The sequence below is a fragment of the Saccoglossus kowalevskii genome, chromosome 7, assembly GCF_978046115.1.
Source record: "Saccoglossus kowalevskii chromosome 7, keSacKowa6.1, whole genome shotgun sequence".
Taxonomy (NCBI): domain Eukaryota; kingdom Metazoa; phylum Hemichordata; class Enteropneusta; family Harrimaniidae; genus Saccoglossus; species Saccoglossus kowalevskii.
The window spans coordinates 21,767,829-21,785,920 of NC_140647.1; the positions used below are offsets into that span (position 1 = coordinate 21,767,829).

General features: G+C 33.5%; 3 protein-coding genes across 3 annotated transcripts in view; 1 reads left to right on the forward strand and 2 right to left on the reverse strand.

The window, feature by feature from the left end:
• Positions 1–3,208: 3,208 nt before the first annotated feature.
• LOC100373584 (RISC-loading complex subunit tarbp2-like) lies at positions 3,209–9,233 on the reverse strand. The gene is made up of 6 exons (XM_002739166.4): positions 9,134–9,233; positions 6,628–6,897; positions 6,247–6,440; positions 5,984–6,108; positions 4,111–4,219; positions 3,209–3,758 (listed from the first exon to the last, which is right to left on the reverse strand). Exons 2-6 carry the CDS (start codon positions 6,894–6,896, stop codon positions 3,508–3,510), a joined length of 948 nt encoding a protein of 315 aa, XP_002739212.1. The 5' UTR covers position 6,897; positions 9,134–9,233; the 3' UTR covers positions 3,209–3,507.
• Positions 9,234–9,345: 112 nt separating this feature from the next.
• Positions 9,346–14,077, forward strand: LOC100371482 (uncharacterized). The gene is made up of 5 exons (XM_002739152.4): positions 9,346–9,880; positions 11,366–11,472; positions 12,009–12,148; positions 12,673–12,841; positions 13,387–14,077. The coding sequence occupies exons 1-5, from the start codon at positions 9,514–9,516 to the stop codon at positions 13,594–13,596; spliced, it is 993 nt and encodes a 330-aa protein (XP_002739198.1). The 5' UTR covers positions 9,346–9,513; the 3' UTR covers positions 13,597–14,077.
• Positions 14,078–15,326: 1,249 nt separating this feature from the next.
• LOC100373436 (midasin) overlaps positions 15,327–18,092 on the reverse strand; it is a 90,592-nt gene continuing 87,826 nt past the window's right edge. Inside the window, exons 96-97 of the mRNA XM_085501857.1 lie at positions 17,738–17,950; positions 15,327–16,912 (exon numbers count right to left, since the gene is read on the reverse strand). Of these exons, the coding sequence (XP_085357983.1) occupies positions 16,727–16,912; positions 17,738–17,950 (399 nt within the window). The 3' untranslated portion in view covers positions 15,327–16,726. The remainder of the gene's footprint in view (positions 16,913–17,737; positions 17,951–18,092) is intronic.

Genomic DNA, 18,092 nt, shown 5'->3' on the forward strand with positions numbered 1-18,092 from the left:
CATTTAGATGTGAATAGATTCATAAAACATGCAAGATAACAGAAAAATTTAGCTGGCTTTAGTTCAAGTATTTTGTACAGGTGTCTGTCAAAAATGAATGATTCACTGAGACAAATATGAACTGCCTCATTGTGTGACTACTGTATTATATGAAAAGTAAAAAAATACACCCTTTATGAATAGCTATCATGTTGCAAGCTCTGCTTTGTATGCAAATCAACTTAAATAGTTGGTGTCCAGTGGAGGGAGAAGTCAACAGCACTGTTGCCTCCTGAGAAACTACATCTTCAAACACTGCAATCTCTGAAGTGCGTTTTTAAACTAGTATTATAAAAACTCTATCATTCTGTTCTAATAGCTGAAACATATTCCTGTGAGTTTTCATTTGTCGAATGAACTGTTTGTCAAATACAGAATACATATATTTTAGAATAATTTTCTTTTTAAAATGTGGATGAAATTTTTTGCTTTTAATGTATTTTTTATGTATTGTTTTTGATTTGATAACTTTTGACTAAACAGATTTTCTATTAGCTTCAGATCTTGATCAAAGTTTGGCACCCAGTTCATAGGAGTGCTTATATTGATTTTCTGACATCTTGTTTTCTGTAAAGATTTTATTGGTAGGTTTGCAAATGTGTATCAGACTGTGCAATCTCTCCATGAGTTGGTTTTGAAAACCAGTATGGGATTCTGAGATACATTACCAAAGATATTATTACAAGATAAATCATTTGCTTCATTGAACACATACAACAATGCATATTTCCACTGAGATCAGTGACCTTTGATGTGTATCACCAGTGATCAGTCAGGTAGAAACAGTCAAAATATTTTATCAGATTTTCTCAATTTTTGCATGATATTTTCATACAGGACATCTGTTGTTCAAACTCAGGGAAGACTTTATACTGATGAATAAGGTGACCAAGTTTGATAAAGTTTGGAATAGAATTAGTGAAGTTATTCTGCACACAATAACAATTATTAACGACGACAACAACAACGACGACGACAACGCCGGACAAAATTTTTCCCTTAATATACCTTTCCCTTCCATCTTTGATGGTACGGGCAAGGTAAAAATACAACATGTATATTTCTGTAGTTATGTGTTTTAGGATATATAAATATATATAAAAAGATTTGGAAGACATCCAACAGCTAATAGTAAAACTTTACAAATAATACAAATACATTTTTAAAGTTCCAATTTGAAATCATTCATAGAGCTTTTCTTAGAGTCTTGGGATGGTATACATTTGGTGTTCTAAATTTACACAAATTATGGGAAATATTTGCTAAACATTCAATATTTAATGATTTCAGTACAAACGAATGTTACCGATTTGATTGTTTGTTCAAATTTTATTATCTAATGCTTCCGAGTACTGTTCCGAGGCGTATGGATTCATAGGGATTTGTCTCTGGAGTATACAATTCATGCATTCCATCATAACAGTTCCAATACTTTAACAAAAGCTTTGTAAATGCTCCCAGAATGCAATTTTAAACACTCATAACAAGCAATATAAAAATTGAATCATAAAATACCAATGCTCTCAAATATTAAAATAAGGTAACTCATCATTTCCGATATTTCCAAAAAAAAAATAGCATACATCATTCATTACATGAAACTCAAACCACCATGTCTGGGATATATAAAAGAGGGGAGCCAAGGGGGGTAGCTGGTACGGTTTTACGAGAAATAAAAAGGGCTTTTCACAATTTACGAAGAAAAAAAAGACGTTTTTACAGTGTTAACAAATGGAACATTGAATGGTCCGAAGAGCTCTCCGACTCAAATTCTCCACCATTGCTGCGCCGTGTGAAGAGACGCATGCGCATATTACCCTCGTAATGCTCTTCATTCGGTTAGAGGGCCTTTTACGTCTTGACATTCAATTTTGTAGTGAATTGTGTCATCTAGTCGTTTTACAGTTTCTAAAATGTAATTTCCCTGGATTATTCTTTACGATTTTTTATTTGGATGTGAATTTTTGTACGTACGAGAAAAATGACACATTTTTACAGTGTACGAACAAAATATTTGATTGATTACGTTGTACGTCTAGCCTGTGATTACAGAATTACGGAATTTATTTTTTTTATTTACGTTGTACGAACAAAAAAATATTACAATTACGTTGAACGAAAATAACTCTTGCCTCCCCCCCCCCCTCATAAAACTTACCCTGATGTAATAATGGGAGTTGCAAACTAAGAAACAAGGACACAACTCGCATCACCGGATCAGATTATATACAACTGACACATGGACTAAAATTGACACATGATTATTCTGATTTGGAATCCAACACATTTGCATATAGGAGGTTCACCTGCTAACGAGTCAAAGTTATGTAAACACACAATCACAGATTGATTTTGTTCAAAATTTAAATTAAATAAAAAACTATTAATTATTTAAAAATAGATAATATCACACTAACATTTAGTGGGAAATGTACCAAAGGTTTTTTAAGTAAGAAGCTAGTTGCCGTGTAGTAACAATTAACACAATGCACACTGTTCAGCGGATATTGACTACAATCGCATGTATTATCCAGTCAAATTATACAACACATTTTATTCTCCATTTGTGAAACATGTCTCTGACAATTGTAATGCTCCCAGCCCTACCCCATGAAAATCCACTATTGAAATTAAGTGTTAGTATTCCATATTAGTTTGGAATTTAATTACGTACACATTATTTCATAGCAGTATTTTTATCTTAATATCATGAGTGTTTTTTCTATTTTTTGTTTTCAGGAGCAATTGACAGATACATGTAACATGCTTATATTTCAGGGGAGATCTGCACCCAGCTGCTATGTAGTAAATTTTTTGACAGATTTTAAAATTTTGGCCTAGAAAATGAGCCCCCTCAACCATAATGTGCAAGTCCTGAATTGCCCATCATACAAACTACTTTAGCTAATCCATGCCAAATAAACCACTACACGAGGGCAAATGCAGACAATTTATGGAAATTAGCTAGTTTGATCTGTCCACGAATTTTCGTTATTTACCACAGTCCTCAAAACACAGCTTTCATCTAATATTTGCCTCAAATTATTACTAATCACCTTTACTCTTGAAATCTACGTGAACCTGTAAGAACTTGGGAGCTATAGTATAAACGAATAAATACAAACTTTTTGTTAACATTTGCTTTAGACATGGCATGAGATGTACATCACAATAATAGATTTTACTGTTTACAGGTTTATCCTATCTGGGAATGGGATAGGAATGTTACTTGGACATGAATAGGTACAAAATACTACCATAACTCTACTCAATATATACAACAAGACATTTAAACAGGAAACTAGGTCATGTGACCATGTCACATGACTGGGGATCGATCACAAGATCCACCACTCACAACCACTGTGAACAATGACGAACTTGTAATAAAATATACCATACAAAAATTATAACTGGCAGGCTATGTAGGTGAAATATGAAAAAAAAAAATTAAAAATATTATTGCCTCTATTTACTGCCTGGGGTTGCTAACGCCTTGCGGGCCATGATCTTAAGGTACAGTAGTGCATTGTGGGCAGCTTCTGCACGGCAATCGTCTACAGTTTGACCGGTACCATGACAGACTGCCACAGGAGTGGTGGACAGCTGGACAAGACATTGATGTTGGCCACTCTGGCTTAATTCTTCTATAGGAATATACCGAACTTCAAAATTTTGTTCTTCTGCTAACTCTTGGAGTAGTGTGCAATAATTGGTATCTATAGAATAAAGACAATTATAAGAAATGATGTTTTTAGAATATTATAAATTATTTGTTTTTGTCGTAGAAAAATAACAACCATAGTAGCATACGTAAATACTGTAAAATGACTAATTTTTACTGGGTTTAATTTCACTGATTTACTATTTGAGGCATATTCAGTGGGTTTTAAATTCACGGTTTTATCATTTAGATAATGTGTTCTATGCTCAATTTTATATATATTCACTAGGTTTTAATTTAGTGCATTTATATTGAATACTGGTAGAATAGAATAATTGATGTAATTTTGTGAATTAGTTTCCTGAAAACTATACTAGCCATGATACAACACTTTACCAATCCCTTACCTGGTACACTAAGTGAAGATGATTTCAGCCTGGTTACTTTCTCTCCTGATGGGTTATGAAGTGATCCCCATAATGTTAAACTTTTACTTTTAGATATGTTGCTAGGCACCTATAGTGAGAAACAAACAATCCCTGTAACAACACATCAACCTATGTGATTCACAGTATCACTGAGTAGATATTCAATACTCTGTCTCTATGAGGCCGAGATTAGAAACAAGGACTGAAATCTGGCAGTGATACCAGGATCTGAACCTTAGAGTGAATTTGCTTTCATTCTACTCATAACAATGCGAGAACAGATTGTAATCTTTATTTCTATGTAGCTGAAGATATTAAGTATATTTCTAATCCTGTTCTACAAGCATTTACTCAGCTACGATTCACTTTATACTGGAGTTGAGATGCATTGTTTCACATTTATAATTCACACAATTTGTTATCAGAATCCTGGATGTGAAGACAACTCTGAAAATTTTGCCCCTTCTAAAAATTCAACCAAATAATTATTTAGTAGATTTTCATAATTTATTGACTTCTAAAATTTTGAGCAATCACAGAATTGTGCATTTTTTGTTTTATGTTACTTTTTACGTCTTGTTCTTATCAAATTTAATTTAGGCCTTAATTACTGAGAACAATCGCTGTTTAACTAATAAAAACTGTGAAAGAATCAAAAGCATCTCACAAATGATGATCTACACCTAGACATACGCACAGAAATAACTTACTGAGATTTTAACAGCATTGCTTATTTTCCAGTAATGGTTTGTTAAAAAAATGTTAAATCTTTGAATCAATTTGCTATCTCAAGTGATTACAGCAAATGCATGTCACCTAACATTTTGTAATCTCTGATTTTTTTTCTCTGAAAATCAGTCAAGATTTTAATGTCATTTTAAATTTGTTCTAAAAACCTGGACATTTTTCAAAACTAATTATTAGATTGTGATAAATTTTTTTTGGTAGATCAAGATTTGATACAAGATTGAAAAGTTGTCAAGTATGGGTATGATAGGTATGCATGACTTGACTGCATTTAATGAGACGAGAACAAAGCAAGAAATGTATAAACTGACTTGACTGGAACAAGTGGAAATTACTGATTGAATGATTCAATTTTACTCTTATAAACTAATGAATATGTAACTATAGTAACTATTTCATGTTTGTTTACTGGAAATGGTGCACCACCGTGAACTACATGTTCAACACTGGTGAAATATTTTGTGAATGAATTTTATTGATACACTCAACCATAAACTTGTCAAAGCAAAAGCATGTGATTTTGTCACCATAATTCAAAGACAGAACCTGTTCACATGAATGGTACATGCTGTCACATGGATGGAACATGCTATTCACATGCACAGAACATGCTGTCACATGGATGGAACATGCTAATCACATGCACAGAACATGCTGTCATATGAATGGAACATGCTAATCACATGCACAAAACATGCTGTCATATGAATGGAACATGCTAATCACATGCACAGAACATGCTGTTATATGAATGGAACATGCTAATCACATGCACAGAACATGCTGTTATATGAATGGAACATGCTAATCACATGCACAGAACATGCTGTCACATGAATGGAACATGCTAATCACATGCACAGAACATGCTGTCACATGAATGGAACATGCTATTCACATGCACAGAACATGCTGTCATATGAATGGAACATGCTAATCACATGCACAGAACATGCTGTCATATGAATGGAACATGCTAATCACATGCACAGAACATGCTGTCACATGAATGGAACATGCTAATCACATGCACAGAACATGCTGTTCACATGGGCAGAACATTCATTCAGAACAGCATTGAATTTAAAAAGATCAGAAAACTTACCCCTGCACCTGTGTCAAGTTCATAATCAGCTGGTCCAATTTCAGCATCAGGAGGTAGATCTTGAATTCTTTGCAGCATAGCCCAGGCAGCAGCTCTCTTCGCAATCTTTTTTGACCTTCCTTTACCTGCGAATACACATTACTTGCATCAACTTAAATTTTACATGAACAAGTATCACCATTTTTTTAAAATAAAGTTTACTACAGTATATGTACATATAGTAATATAAATGAGTTTTTTAGTGTAAATTTTATAATCTTTACCTTGTTCTTGGAAACTATGCACTCTACATGCAATGATGAATTCCCGGGAATGTGGGGGACCACATTCACTAATCTGGATATAGTCTGGTCTTCTCCAGTGCCTGGCTACAACAAGCTCCTGTAACTGCCCAACGGGGTTGCCTGGTATGCCATCATTGTACACAGAATTTCCATCAGCCTCTGTGGACCCATTACTGAACATATTTAAATAGTACAAAACAAAGAACATAGTCAAAATACCGAAGTACAAATTGAGAGGTAATTTTTCGGATGCTCAAGGGATACATTTAAGAAAAATATAACTAAGCGTATGAATTATTTCATAGTGAAAATCCAGTGAAGCATGATACTTAGTGGCATATATGTATAAAAAAAAGGTACCTGGCATCTTGTGAAGGTGTTGATGGTTTGGGAACCGATACATTAAATTGCTCTAAAACATTTTCAGCTGCATTATGCTTCGCTTGTTTTTTGCTGGTCCCATCGCCATTTGCTGTGTGCTCTCCAACGGTTACACGATATACAAACTTGGGCTGGTGTGCAGCACCCTCGCAGGCTATAAGGTCATAAATTGGGGTTAAAGAGCGCTTAGTGCACAACTCCTGTAGGATGCTAATTGGAGTTTTCATTGGTTTAATTGGACCATCCATCCTGTTTTACAGAGAAAAATTAAATATAGTTATTGTAACAAATAATTACACATGCTCTGTAATTTATGCATGATTAAGAGTCAGATACATACAAGGTAGAATTTGTTTGAGGGTTGACAAGGAGTATATTCGTAAGCTGTAATCAATTCTTTTTATTTTCGTAACAATGTAATTTAAATACATAAAAAAAAACGTAAGTGTAAAGCTATTTTATGCACTGTAATTTGTACAAAGTACTTATTTTTTGTAAGCGTATAATGCATTTTCCAAATTAAATGTCGTAATTCATACGCAATTTCCAATTTTGATTCTTAAACACAAACTATCAAAATTAAAAAAATGTGATTAGGAATTTGCTTTATCCATTTTTTTACTGTAAATAGAACCTTTATTTAATTTCTTTTAAAAAGGTAAAATGATGTTTTTATTTCCTGTAACCTGTACCAGCTATCCCCCCTTGCCCCACCCCCTTTCTTGATTTTCAATAGCAAATTTTGTTGTGTATATACCAGGGCTTATATGTAAAGTTTTATACATCTAAGCTGACTATTAAATGAAATGATGATAAATACAACATACACTGTAACATAGAGAGAGCATGACAAATTTGTAATACAGATCATTGGAAGGTACAAAACTGACTGCATTGTATTATTGCTAGTGATCTTCCAACGGTGGACCTTAGCATGTACGAGTACCCAGTGAATAAAGTTTTATGGAAAATGAATTACAGTGTCTTGTGTCTACAAACATTGTGACAAAAATCAAACAAATCAATCAATTAAGTAATTAAGCAAAATATTCCAGAGAGTGGATGATGAGAATTGTTTTTAATGTTGAAAATACCAGAACGACTTAATGAAATAGACACATGTATCAATTGTGACGCTTTTAGCAGGTATTAAAAGGTGTAGGAACACTGGGGTTTTGATTCATATCTACTACTACTCCTGGTACTACTAATTTTATTGCATCCTTAAAAATACAGTGTTTCTATCATTTTTTAGCAACAAAGATGAAATACAAACAGCAAATATGATTTGCAAGAAGCTGAAATGTTATAAAACGTAAAAATAAAAACATACATGTCACTATCACTAGAAAATATTTCTAATTGAATGAAAGCTGATGATCTGTAATGATTTGTATTTTTTTATAAATACATTTATAATGGAAAAGTAACATAATGGCAATGTACATAATAAATAATGTGTTTTGATAAGGATTAATAAGATGGAAATTCAAATTGTGTACATTTTTCATTTTTTGAGTGATTAATCTTGACTCTGTTTTCGCAATCAAACCATTCAAGTGTCCACTGAATTCTGTGATGCCATGGTAACTTGATGATTAGGGGTTAGGCTTCGCACTTGTGATTTATAAATATGCCCATTTAACTACATGTAGTACATAAACACTTATAAACACTAACGACATGCACACTGTTTATGCTTCTTCAAGAAGACTGATTTAAATGAATTTTTTAAAAAAAGTATATTTATAAAAATAAAAAAGTTTACGACTCGGTTAGCCTCGCTCAACTCGTTCATAACCAGTCTTGTGATTGGTTGTTGACACATTCTGAATAGGCCACTCCTCCAACTGTGCCGTGCTTTCGGAAAACCGTTAATTATTCGTAAATGGAGTCAATTTTTGTAGTTTTCTTGATTTATTCTAGTGATATCGATAAAATAAAAGTAAGTCTTTGGCGAAATTTGAAAGAGCAACTAATTATTGTTCAAGCTAGTATTTTTCATAGATTTTATTTTTCATTCAACTCGTCTGTTTTTTCGAGTTTAAAACATATGGACTCACTGAAGCCTTCATCCCATTCCCTTGTCTAGCGGTATTTCTTACACTAGATACCAGCCAATACCCCCCCCCCCCCGCAGATAGGGACTGTGTACAGTTGATTGATTATAGTTCCTGGGCTACCTACGAATAAACATGCCTTTGCCGACTTCAGTGTAGCATTATATAAATTATTGTTAGGAGGCAGTAAGATTGAAAATTTGGATGACGCCATAAACGGTAATGCAACATACGATAATATACAATGTACGCTATGTCCATTGCTCGTCTATGGGTATGCATTAGTAATTTTAAATACCCATTGTTGAGCAAACAAACGCGGCGTACACATACCGGTGCCAATCGTACGCTGTCATTTGCAAACTTGCATCTCGGAGGCAGATCGTAAATGAACGCAACCATGATATCTGATGCAATTAATTTACCTGCTTCTGAACTTTAGTGCAGTGTTTTTGTGGATATTCTGCAAAGTTATTCCGTAATATGAGCGGTCGAACAACGCAAATCAATCCAGGATAGTAGTCGCCATTGCTGTGAGATCATTGGTCGATTCACTAACGATGAGGGCAGAATTTACTAAATCAAAATGGCTGCGCCCATGACCCACATTCGCTACTTGACTACTTGAGAAAATAACCGCGTTCTTCCAAAACACCGAAAAATTGCTATAGTTCAAGTGTTGGATCACCTCCGTGCTCAGAGTAATTGCTGTTTTCAAAGAAGAGTATAACGTAGCAAACGCGCAATATAATACAGTTAAAATAACGCCACGCCACGCCACTTCGGTCGACGATCACTACCCATCATGGCTTCACTGACAAGGCTTGTTGTGGGCAGGGTTGCACCGAGAACGAGGATGTGCCAAGGCTATTCCGTATTTCGGCGTTCGATAAACTTTTCATGTCACGTTCAAAGCCGGTTTATTTCGAGAAGAAATAATAACTTTAATACCGTTGATAAACACTTGTTTTGTCAGGAATCATTTTTTGGTTATCAATGTGGAGATAATATGTTAATTAAGTTAAATTGTCGTAGACATTTTTTTAAAAATACTGTGAATACAGCGGGACACAACAAGTGGTCTAAAGTCAAACACGTAAAGGGACCGAAAGATGCAGCCAGGGCTATGGAAATCAGTAAATTACAACCGAAAGTCAAATACGCTGTTCAAAGTGAGTTTTATTGGAATTAAATATTATAGTATCAATCTCTGCGTCTGGTTGGGGTTTTATAATATAAGGGGTTGACCATTATAAACTGTGGGTGAGGTGTTTATTGGGCGTGGTTGAGGAATCGCGACAGGAAAAGATCAGAAAACAATCGCACATATGGGCATTGACGTTTGTTGACACAAGTCTACTTGGAACTTGAAGAATCACACCTTTTCTGTTTTGATAAAACAATAATATTCGAAAATAACATTTTTGAGGACACGAATTGCACCAGATATTGTAAAATGACTAATATTCACTGGGTTTAAATTTCACTGATTGAGCATTTCAGGCATATTCAGTGGGTTTTAAATTCACAGTTTTAATTATCATTTAGATAATGCTCAATTTTACATATTCACTGGGTTTTAATTTAGCAGAAAGATTAAAAAAAGCAAATTGGGCCAGGAAATTGTTCCAGACATTGAATGTCCCTGTTATATTCCTGAAACCATATTCTATGTTTGGAACTGTGCAAAGGGCTGTAAATTACCCTACAGGTTCACAAGCTATAAAATAGCCCTTTGACCCCAACCAAATGCCCTTAAATAACCTTGAAGACTTGCTATTGTATCAATATTACTCTATCATTTATGTGTTTTGGGATTTATATTTTTTGTTGATCCTAAAATTGACAATTTTGGACCATTGTATATAATAAATAAATTTGAGGACACAAATTGTACCAGAAATCACTAAATACAAAAAGAAAGACCAATTCAAAAAAAGCTATGAAGTCCCAGCTATTCATTATAAAGTACGTCATTAGTGGGCATTATATTAAAGCGAAGGAGTCGTCACCTGCGCATGCGTCAGATGGCCATAGCATGTCATTGTTTACAAACAAGCGTTTTTTGCGTGGTTGTTACTGTCGCTTGTGCAGGCGACTCCCTCTCGCTTTAAAATCTTTATTATTATATTTACCTGAAAAGGAATGCCACATTATCTTTACGGTGTTAATAAAGAATTCTATTCTATTCTACTAAAGACGTACAGTATTTATGTATTGGTTTACATAACTGTTTACTCGCCAAGAGACATGTCACTAATGATCAGTTTTGTTATTTTGTTTTTAAGGTAAATTCGCATATTCTTGTCTTTGATTATACTTGCTCGTCATGGCAACAAGTCAAGTCAACTTGATCAGGTTGTTTTCATTTGTCACTTGAAATTTTTAAAACATTTATAAATATTGTATATAAAAAAACTTTCATGCCTTCATGAAATTCACTGTACAATCAATCATTGTGACATCAATGTGACTATGCAGCATTGTCATTTTTTTTTCGAATGCAATTCTGGATTTAAACCAATGATGTAACAGATAAAAAAAAGAATGTCTAGATATTAATTATGTTATTTACGTACATGCTCCCAATTTTCAAATAAAATTTGTAATTTTCTGCAAAACTTATAATAATCACATTTTTATTATTAAATTTCTAGCGGGTGGATCTGATGTAACTAATAATGCCATATTAGCAAGTTTACTAGAATATGCCCATGCAAGAGGAATACCTAGATCTTCTATTGAATCCATGATCAAATCAGCTGTTAGTATATTTTATTTCTTTTCTTATTGTTTAACAACGTTGGTTGCTATGGCTGAAACAAATAAAGCTATGTGGTTTCAATAACACCTACATTTCTGTTAAAAACACACATAAGCCAAACATTGAATTACACGTGGGATCATTCAAATATGACTAGACAAGAGCATGCACTAAAAGGAAAAGAAAAAATTATTTCCCCTTTCTTAGCAGCTACATACATGGTGTATTGGATTGTAGAAACACAACTTACTATAAAAATTACTTTATTTTATTTTACTTATTTTATTAATTTTCGCTGAAAAGACATTTTGGGTGTTTCATTCCTTCAGCAAAAAGTATTTCAACCGGTTGAGACACAACTCTACTATATATTTAAATATGTGTACTTCTAATAAATATGGTACAGCACTATGGTAATTAGTATTCAAGACAATATACCTGTAACAGCCATATCGTTCAGATTATATAATCGTCAATTGTAAATCACGAATCTACAAGAAATAGTTATCTTTACTTTTGTTTCTTTCACTTTGCAGGCTGGTTCCAAGGCAGCACCATCGACATCAATCTTGTGTGAAGTGCGAGGACCAGCGGGTTCCTGCCTCTTAGTTGATGTGTTGTCCGATAACACTAATCGTACAAGAACTGAACTGAAAACCTTGTTACGTAAATTAGGGTAAGCTCAGATTTTTCCATATCAATTTATTATGGTATGATATTTATTGTCATAGTGGGTGAGGTTTATTGTGTTGGTTGTTACCTGGTGACAAATTTTCCATTGGTTACTGACACATAAATATTCAGCACGACATGTTTTTTTGTAATGTCAGATATTCACTTTTCCAATTTGTCACTGTGGGACCATGCTTATTACAAGTCATCTGAAGCTGTTCTTTTAGGACAGTCAGTGTGGAATGGAGTGCTTTTGTTTGTAATGAAGTGGTAAGGTGTTATCAGTGATCTGAGTTTGAATCCTGCATTAGGTATTGTGATCCATCTACATGGACAGCTTTTTTTCATTCAGAAATTGTCATTAAATTTGCGATTTCGAAAAATTAATTAAAAACATGTGACTCGTACCCAACTGACACCAACGCAGTGACCAGAAACATTAATACTATTTTTTCTAAGTATAAGGGTGAGCTACTTTTAATATATCATTTCATTGAATGTTTGTTCTCTTTCAAAAACTAAACATAGATGTTCCTTGGCAGAGCAAGGTTCAGCCTTGTATGCATTCTCACATAAAGGGGTTATCAGAGTACCTCAGTCATCTATACTTGTAGATGAAGTTCTTGATGTTGCCATAGAAGCAGGAGCTGAGGATGTGATGGAGACTGAATACGAGAATGAAGAGCAAGTTTGGATGGTGAGTGATGATGGTCATGAATTGTAGTGTACTTTTTTATAATACCTATTAAAGAACATTTAAATAACGAGGTCCATGAGACTCTGCTCCTGGAATAAGATTTTCGTTACCAGGAAAATTTTAAGTCTTCAAATGGCTATGAAAAGCCTTGTTTGTTGAAATGATGTAAATTATCATAGACAAATACAATGTTGGTCTGATTGCATATCACTGGTGATTTGTAGGCCTTATGTTTTGGTTTGTACAATCTTTTATTTGGATGAAATTATATATTTGAGTAAAAAATTCCTGGTAAAATACAATGTTTTTTTCAAATGATATATATTGATCTGAAAATCATGGTCTTTATCACCCAGTGGTATTTGGAAGGTTATAGTAATTATCAGCGTCTAAGCCAAATTTTTATCTCATTAAAAATATCATATGGAGCCCTATTGTATATATTATAGATGCTTGTAAAAAAAACTTGTGGGAAAAAAAAAAAAAGATGCTTGAGGAATTTGCCATATCTTTCTTGTTAATTATATTCATTTCTTTTGTTACAGTTCATGTGCGAACCAAAAGAATTAAGGAGTGTCTGCAATTCACTAAAGTCGCTTAATTACAAACCAATATCTGTCAGCCTGGAATACATTGCAGAAAACACAGTAATACTCAAAGATTCTGAATTAGAGAATGCAGCTCATATCATATCACAGCTTTCAGATCATCCTGATGTAGTTAAAGTATATGACAATATAACCAGCGAAAGTTAACACATATTCTACAATCCCTTTTTTTTTTATATCATATATTTACTAATGTGACAACATACCATGACTTACTATTCTATAAATATTACTCTTATCATTCGCATGTTTTGAGATTTATCTTTTGTTGGTTGGTGCAAGTTGATCATTAGTTTTGGTCCATTGTGTAGAATAAATATTAGAGTGTGTTTATTTTTGGATTTTATAAAACCCATGGTGACATACAGATTTTAAAATAAAGTGAGATGAATCTGCATTCTTGAAATATACAAAGTGTAATTGTACAGCGTCTGTAGTTTCCCCAATCAAGAATGATATAAATCTATTTAAAATCAGGGTTTGAAATTTGTGGATACCCATTTTAGAAATCACAATGTTTATATTCCAGGGGCATTGCTACTTGCCTCGAGATGCATGTAGAAATACTAGTAGACCAGTGATTTGTAATATTTGTTTATATTAAAAAATCAATGAAAATTATTGAAAACTGGGACTTGTGGATTGACCTCTGTGTGTGCATCTGTGTCAATATCTTAGACATGCCTTGGCCGACTACTATCAAGATGGCAAAATTGTGGCCATTTCTACATTCAAGAACCAGATCTTTGCTATTTGCAGATGGATTATGTTAAAACTTGGTACATACATTAGACATTATGGGACCATTATGGGACCATTATGGGACCTTGATGCACGCCATTTTGTTTTCAGATCGGATTCAAAATAGCCAACTCGCGGCCATATCTCTGAACGTGCTTTGACTGATTATGTTCAAATTTCATAGATTCAAAATGGCAGATTGGTGGCCATTTTGTTTTAATGTTTGCTGTTCCAGAGCAATATCTCATTATGAACAGAATACTGGTATGATGATCAGATACAAGATGACTGAATGTCAAACATTTTAATTTTAAAATATCATAATCAAGCATTTGCTTCTGGATACATGTTTATGATCCAACTATATAACTATATATCTTAAATTTGCTAACTAATGGGACTGCCATGGATGGCTTGTTTTTTAAGTTTTGACCCCTGTAAATCTGAAAAAGTTCAACAGGTAATTACTGAAGATGAGAAAGATTTCACGAAATGTAGTGCAAGTTGTTTGGAAAGTCCGAAAGTAGTTTTCAAAGATTATATTTGGATTCGAGGTCCTTATTGAGATTTTCCTAAACATACCAGAATGGTGTGGTGTAGATCGCCGTCTCTACAGAAAGTGAGCATGTGTATTGCTCTGTGCTAATACACTTGCAGCAGGATTTTTCGAACTAAAGCCAGACACCAGGTCCTACGGAATCCTATATTGTATGATAATGTAACAAATATCCAAAAATGGGTATTCGTTAGCTTTTCTCTATTTTTTTTGTAATTTTTGGTAAACTTATTTTCAACTCTTGAAAACTATTAGGTATGTAGGTACAGTCAGATTCGTCATTTCGAGGAGAGTATTTTTTTTTGACTTCTTGAAAACCAGTTGCTTTTATGTTATATTTAAGCACATTGGGTGCACCTTTATTCTCTATTTTTGGTAAAGAAAGATACATTTCAATACTTGTATTATTTTTGTGAACAATCTTCTCAACAGCCAAAATCAAAATAGTTTTTGTGTGCGTTCTTGTAGAATAGTGGAGCTATTTCAACAGTTTGTTTTTGACTTCCTAACTGGTGGATTTAAATGCCCAAGAATTGAAATTGCATAGTGTTTATAGGCAATTTAACGAAAAGACAAAGGATTTATTATTGATTGATGGTTTAATTTATTTATTTATTTATTCAATAAACTCGCTCATAAAACTTATTCATTCAAATAAGCTAATTTGGTTAACTAATTACAAATCTGGAAACTCCTGTCATTACCTAGAGCTAGATAACTGATTTTTTCAATGAGATGCAAGCCAATGTTGTACATGTGTGGAGGCTAAAGCATGTAGACAGCATATAATGGAACAAAAATGGCACAAAAAAAGGTCCTAGTTTTCTTATCTCGTACCACTGTTCGAGAAGAAGATTTTCTACTTCAAAATAAGTTATTTAAAAATAATAAATTAACAAAACAAAAATGTATTAATAATTAAAATAAACCAATTTAAATGCTTTTAAACATTGTATCTTTCAGAAACAAAATCAAGAGTATGTTTATTCACATTTTGACAAAAGGTATCAGAAAAATTGAATTTAAAATCAATAAAAATAATATTCAATACTGCACAAGTCACAAATAGGTAAAATTTCACAACAAAAATTGCTACATATTTCAGGGGACATTGGAAAAACTTGTAGTTAATGTAATATGCAAATTAGCAAGTAAAACCAATTTGATCTGCAATATTGCTCCTGACAATCCAAAAAATTTATGGTCACATCACCACGATTAGAATGTCGGAAACATGCACAATGAATATACACCTTTATTCCAAGAAAATAATACACAATTCATACTAATTGAAATTACAAGGTTTAAATTTCAGCTAAATGGAAGTTTACTGTGAGCCCAATTTGTTTCTTAGACCCATCCAGCAATATCAGCAGCTTATTGGCTGACAACACAAGCTACATTGCAAGAAATGTGGCCTTCAAATCTGATTATCTAGTGGCTACCTGAGAGCAGCTTGCAACACAGCTGTATTAAATTATAATATTTCTGGTTAGGTGTGCAAAACCATTTCACAGCCACAGAAAATAACATCTGTCCAATATATACAACACTGGTCTGTTTCAATATATAACTCTATATATTATGTAATTTCATGATTTAAGACATGACATATCCCTCACTAAAAGTGGTTATTCTAAAGACTTGCTTTATTTGTTACAAAAATATGTACATACTAAGTAAATTCCCAATCAATTTACATTGTCCATAAACAGCCTTCTGATTTGCATAGGAACTTCTATTTAGTGACGAGTTTCTAAGTCTTAGAGAGCAAGTATGGTAAATATAACAGAAATTTTCAACATCATTAAACTGTCAATAAAACATTGTACGTTTTGCTTGAATACAGATAAAAATACTTATTTACACAATGAATGCATTAGCAGTTGATGACAAATAATACCTATTATTCAATACTCCCCTCACATCAAAACAATATCTTGTAAATGTCAACTAGGGAATTTGATTGCACAGATTATTTTATCCAGTGTCAGCAGTTACCAATTCAAACCACTGTCTCAGAGCATCACTCAAAACAGCTGGCAAAGCATTGATGTCTCGTAATATAATGTAAAACGGGAAAGGGAAGTATTCCATGTATGATCGTATATCCATAATCTGACCACCACTCTTGAAAACTGGTACTTTGATATCCAGGATAGAGTCCTGTAATGCAAATGTTGGAAATGTAGAATTAATTACTGCTTGTTTTTCAGCATCATTAGCATGTGGTTTGTTGCAGGTGTTGTACAGTCAAACATATGTTAGTGACCACATTTATATAAAGATACATGCCTATGGTCACCACTTTTAGGTAGCTTGAGAAGGTTACACGAGTTGCGCACTCCGTAGTGCTCTGAACCCAACACGCACCTGACAGAAAGATGTTTTTGTCAGTACAAATCAAATTTCAAAGAGTAACCATTCAGGGCAGTTTGTTTGTTGACATAAGGTGCTGGTAAATTTCCACCCAATGTTTATCATCTTGTTGAAAACAGTTTGATTTTTGCCGACAATGTAAACACAGCTTTGATTGACGGAGTTACCATGACCACCAAAATAGATTTCATTGACACTCATTGCAAGAACGCGTGAACTTTGCAAATTTTAAATTTGTTCATGCTTGATCAACTCCAATAAATGCACATCTTACAGCAGTACCATCTCATTATTTTATGGACAAATATGCCAAATGTACAAGTTGGTGAACCATAAAAATATAATCCAATCTCTATATGAAGTCTACATTTCTATAATTTTTTTTTTAAATGCATTCCCTTGTGTAGTCGCTATACATACGTTTGACTGTACTAACAAAATAAAAGATTAATGCAAGAATATGAAATGTTCATGAAACTCAAGGATATATAGCATCATCACAATTCGGAGATCCTCTGAAAATGTCAAATTTTTCAAGATCAATCAAATAGAATGTATTGCATCCATCTTGGTTGTCTAAGCATACAACATGATCACTACATTAATACGTACCTTATTATTCGGATTGTCCAGCACAACAAAAACAATAAATATGTGAGCCTCTTTCGCAGCTCTGACAGCCGACTTGACAACTTCAGAACCTTCCAAAAACAGCCCTCTGCCATCAGACACAATCACTAGTAACTGAGAGGTGTCCGGATGAGAAGTGCCGGAGTGTTGTCGACTTCTAGCAGCAAGCATGACCCTAGTAGCATTGTCCAGTAGCTGGGAATATAAACAATATAAAATAAACAATATAAAATGACGGTTTTCTTGTTTTTAATTCACATGTTGTACCTATTTAAAGTCTTATGATTGATACCAACCAATACATCATTGCATTACAACACTTAAAAATCAACATAAA